Here is a 5,000-nt window from a genome sequence, read left to right as displayed (position 1 = left end):
AGAGAGTGAGCGAGACTACAGCTGCTCCACTATGAATACCTCCTGGTATCTCCAGACCTTGAGCCCTCATCCTGAAAGCATTAACACATTCAAACACACCCTTCACTGCACCGCACGCACTAAACTGCTGATCCAGCTGAACGATGGTCCACCTTCACCTCCTCAGAACCGACCACAACCTCCAGCTGCTCGTCACGCAAACGACGACTCAGCAGGAACAAAATGTCTCTGTCTTCAAAAAGGCCTCAACTACAAAAACACGTTGAGGTGCAGATGAACCTTCAGGTTGTTATGGCGGCGGTGGAGGAGGAGAAAGAGTCCGCTCAGCGAATTGTGGAGGATTTGTCCACGTTTAACTCACAGTGGAGGTCTGGTTTAACAATAACAGCAGGTAACGTAACACCTGCACAGATGTAGAGGCTCAGAGGGGTGATGAGACCCAATCAGACCAGACCCACAATGCATCAGTGCTGCTCTGCACACACACACAGAGTTTAGAAAGAGATCATCTCATTTCTCTTCATAAAGGATTTAACTCGGATTGATGCTGAACTGAACAGCAGTCACCTCTGTACGGTGGCCCTGAGAGACACAACAGATCTCCAGTATGCATCGGACCAGTCTCTACTTCAACTACTGTATCCCAGAATGCAAAGCGCTGCAACAGCAACAGTCCTTCGTCCCGACAACAACAACAGTGGTCGGGTCAGTAAATACCTGAGAGATAAAGTTCTACCTCATGATGGACTGTACATCTACTGTACATCTGTGTGTTCCTGTGTGTGTGTGTGTGTGTGTGTGTGTGTGTTCCTGTGTGTGTGTGTGTGTGTGTGTGTGTGTGTGTTACCATGGGTGGTAGAGCGGCTCCGGACTCGGTGCACACTAACTGGACCACACAGCCGTAACAGATGAAGCCTTCACTCCGCACAAAGTCTCCTTGGTCAGCACGCTGGTCCCCCACTACACACACACACACACACACACACACACACACACACACACACACACACACACACACACACACACACACAATGAATCAACTGAACGCAAAGACGTTTAGCTATTTGGAGGGATGAGTGAGAAATAAAAAGCTGGAAACAGACAGAGTTATATGAAGTGTGTGTGTGTGTGTGTGTGTGTGTGTGTGTGTGTGTGTGTGTGTGTGTGTGTGTGTGTGTGTGAATGACTGAGGTCTAGTAGCTGGTGGTGGGAGGTCGGTGTTGGATAAATAAGCTCTCAGACGAGTGTGAGGGAAACTCACAGTGACCGTATTCATGGGGAGACGCCGTCTGATGTTGACTCCACAGATGTGGACGAGTCAGATGAATAAAGAAACTACCACGTTTACAGCTGTAACAGGAAGCGACTCAGATGCATAGACACAGAGGAGCTGAAGCTATCCCAGCATGCACTTGGAACAAGGCAAGGTGAGGCACACACTGCACAGGAGGCCTGTCACAAGGTTTATAATGACGGGCTGTGAGGAAATGTTTAAAGGAATAAATAAATGATCAAGAATAGTTTTTAAAATGCATATTAAACTGGCTCATAAAACGACCGTAACAAGACATTTAATGTTGTCCAGGTATTGCAGCTTGAAACCTACATCTTAATAATCATATCAGCAGGATACGCTGCACAAACCGTGGAGCGGAACCAAAACTCAACACTGACTAATATTAATATATGTCCATGACTTAAAAAACATCAGAAACATACTTATTTTAAGCCAAACTTTGATGTTTTTACTGAACATAACCAAGTATGTTTTGTTGAGTTTTAATTCACAACGTGATTAAAACTCAGTGGGCAGAGCGTGGGGTCCTTTAACCACAAGGTTGGCGGTTCGAATCCCCGTCTCCCCCCGTCCACATGTCCTCGTGTCCATCGCTTCACAGCAGCTCACTGCTCTGAGGACGGTTTAACGGTTGTAAGAGTCTCATCTCTTACAGTCTGAACTCAACATACCAGCTGATGATTTGGACCAATGAACAACAATCGGTGTGATTATGTGAACGAAGAGTTCCTCTTGAAGAAGATTGTTAAAACACGTTTCATCTATTTAAAGTCAAACAGACAATTCATTGATAGACTGACCTTAATATGACATTTACAGTATGGAATAAAAAGTCAATGTGTGAGCCACACACACACACACACACACACACACGTACCCAGGGTGATGGTGAAGGCGCTCCACTGCCTGGCGCTGGCGATGAAGGCTCCTCTGTCCACCGACAGGTAACGAGTGCTGACCGTCTGAGAGCGTAGACGGTTGAACAAAGCTACTCTGGAGCACGAGGAGATACACACTGAACACACACACACACACACACACACACACACACACACACAGAACAGGGACTCAGGAATGTGCATTTTATTGGTGGACACATCATTTAAGACCTGTTAGACACATTACGGCCATTACGAACATTACAAACATTACGGCCATTACGAACATTACGGCCATTACGAACATTACGGCCATTACGAACATTACGGCCATTACGAACATTACGGCCATTACGGCCATTACGGCCATTACGAACATTACGTCCATTACGAACATTACGGCCATTACGAACATTACGGCCATTACGAACATTACGGCCATTACGGCCATTACGACCATTACGGCCTTTACGGCCATTACGGCCATTACGAACATTACGGCCATTACGAACATTACGGCCATTACAAACATTACGGCCATTACGGCCATTACGAACATTACGGCCATTACGGCCATTACGAACATTACGGCCATTACGAACATTACGGCCATTACGGCCATTACGACCATTACGGCCATTACGAACATTACGGCCATTACGACCATTACGAACATTACGAACTTTACTGCCATTACGGCCATTACGGCCATTACGGACATTACGAACATTACGAACATTACGACCATTACGGCCGTTACAACCATTACAACCATTACCCAAACCCTGACATAAACCTGATTCTGAAAAACCATTGCATTAGATTAAACTACAGGTGACTTTAAATGATAAAATCAGCAGACGGACTCACGGTCGGCGTTCTTCATGGACTGCCTCTTCTGGGACGGTTTGGAGATGACTTTGATCATCCTGCTCTGGAACGAACCCACTTCCTGTCTGTTTCCCAAGAAGAGCCTCAGCAGCAGGCAGAAATGTTTCCTTTTGTCCTGATCGGAGATGAACAGGGACTTAGCCGACGCAAACATCTGGTGGACAAAGACAGAGAGGACTTTATTAAAACAGTGTTTGTGATATTCAATCCATGCTCAGAAGTCTGCAGGAAAAGTGTGCAGATGAAGAGATGTTTAGGAACTAAAGGTTTTCCGGTGATTTTCACACACTGATGTCTGTCTCACGTTACGTAGGAAGAGGCCGGTGGACACACACAGAGTGTTTTTCTGTTTGTCGAGTCAACAAGCGACAGTAATAAAAAAGGCGATTGTCTCGTTTAGGTCAACAAACACAGAGACACGTCTGTCCATCAGACACAACAGACTGCAGGTCTGAGGTCAGTCTGGAAACATTACAAACAGAACAGGGATGATTAAAAACCGCCCAGAACATCGTTGGTACCCATCTACTGAGCATCAATGATATTGGTGACAAGAGGTGCCTGCATAGAGCTAAAAGGCCAAACTGGAGGCTTCAAAACATCAGTCCACAAACCAACGAGAGACGCCACAATGACTACCTCCACCTCTTATGTCCGGTCTGTGGTTTGGAGCTGTGGAGTCTGACACAATGAAGTTTATTTGTGTCACACACAGACTTCACTCAAAGCAGAAGTGGGAGCAAATATTCCCCTTTATTTCTAAAATCTAAATCTGTTTTCACATATAAACTCTTTGATGTGAGAAAATACTAAAGCTATAGATTCTCTAACTGTACAACCATGTAAATGTGGATCAGTCTCCATCCTCTGCTCAGGACTGAGAGGGTTTAAGGAGACAACAGAACTGCTGTTGTCTGGAGAGGAATTTGAACAGAGGCAAGTTTGAACCTCCAGATAACTGACGTCTGTCATTAAAGGACTTTGACAGATGGCTGGAGACAGACGGACAGAAGACAGCTGTGGACATGGCATCACATCACACAGTCCTCTCACCCTGGAGTCCGGCTGCTCGTTGAAGGCCAGTTTGAAGGAGTCGGCCAGAGACTGAGCGGAGCTGTCCAGACACATGTAACCACACAGCCGGTACACCGAGTCTCCACCGCGGCCGGCAGCTGGAGGAGAGGGGAGGAGAGGTGAAGGGGGGAGGAAGACGAGGGAGACACTTCTTCAACAAACAGCTGTATTCAACGTTTTCCTCTAAAGACGACTATGTTTGAGTTTCTTCACCTTTCAGATGGTCGTGCATGACCCTCCATCCATCACCGCTGATGTAAACACAAGGAGGAGGGCAGAAGAACCTGACGGTCACGAATCAGTTCAGACTTTAACTTCTTAGAGGTAAATATTGTACTTTTTACTACATTTGTCTGACAGCTTTGGTTTCTCTTCAGGTAAAACCACGTATTTCCAGATGTGTTGGTGTTGAATATTTTTGATAAACTGAAGGATGAAGATTTCCTCTACGTGTTAAGAGAATCATCCTACGTCTTCATGATCTTATAGAATATGATGCGTTGATGTAGATTAAACAGGATAAAAAGTTAATGCAGCAGGAATATTAATCTATAAACATCTGATAGAATAAGAAAACATTTTACTCATCAATCAATACTTTAACTACTTTAACTACATGAAGCTGATAATACTTAAATACTTTGACTTTGTAACTAACTCGTCCAACCTTTTCTCGTTGCCGTAGGACTTCTGAGCGACCCTGGCGTGCAGGATGGTGACGCTCTGGTCGGCGTGAGCTTCTCTTCCTGGTTGCCTTGTTGCTTCCAGTAACTGACACTGAAACCCCAGCTCCAGTCTCCTGATTGGACGAGAATGCCGTCAAGTCACAAACAACTAGGAAATAGTGTGTAGGTGTGTCT

The 5,000-nt window shown here is 45.5% G+C and overlaps 1 protein-coding gene across 1 annotated transcript in view; it reads right to left on the bottom strand.

The window, feature by feature from the left end:
• The window catches only part of rbpjl (recombination signal binding protein for immunoglobulin kappa J region-like), a 22,650-nt gene that overhangs the window by 9,171 nt on the left and 8,479 nt on the right, over positions 1–5,000 (bottom strand). The window contains exons 3-8 of the mRNA XM_076083515.1: positions 4,808–4,939; positions 4,354–4,424; positions 4,120–4,238; positions 3,046–3,220; positions 2,175–2,312; positions 848–960 (exon numbers count right to left, since the gene is read on the bottom strand). Coding sequence (XP_075939630.1) covers positions 848–960; positions 2,175–2,312; positions 3,046–3,220; positions 4,120–4,238; positions 4,354–4,424; positions 4,808–4,939 — 748 coding nt within the window. The remainder of the gene's footprint in view (positions 1–847; positions 961–2,174; positions 2,313–3,045; positions 3,221–4,119; positions 4,239–4,353; positions 4,425–4,807; positions 4,940–5,000) is intronic.

This window comes from Anarhichas minor, unplaced genomic scaffold (assembly GCF_050575085.1).
Source record: "Anarhichas minor isolate MPS153535 unplaced genomic scaffold, ASM5057508v1 ptg000135l, whole genome shotgun sequence".
Lineage (NCBI taxonomy): Eukaryota > Metazoa > Chordata > Actinopteri > Perciformes > Anarhichadidae > Anarhichas > Anarhichas minor.
The sequence above is the reverse complement of the archived record's forward strand: the minus strand, read 5'-3'. Positions and strand labels throughout refer to the sequence as shown.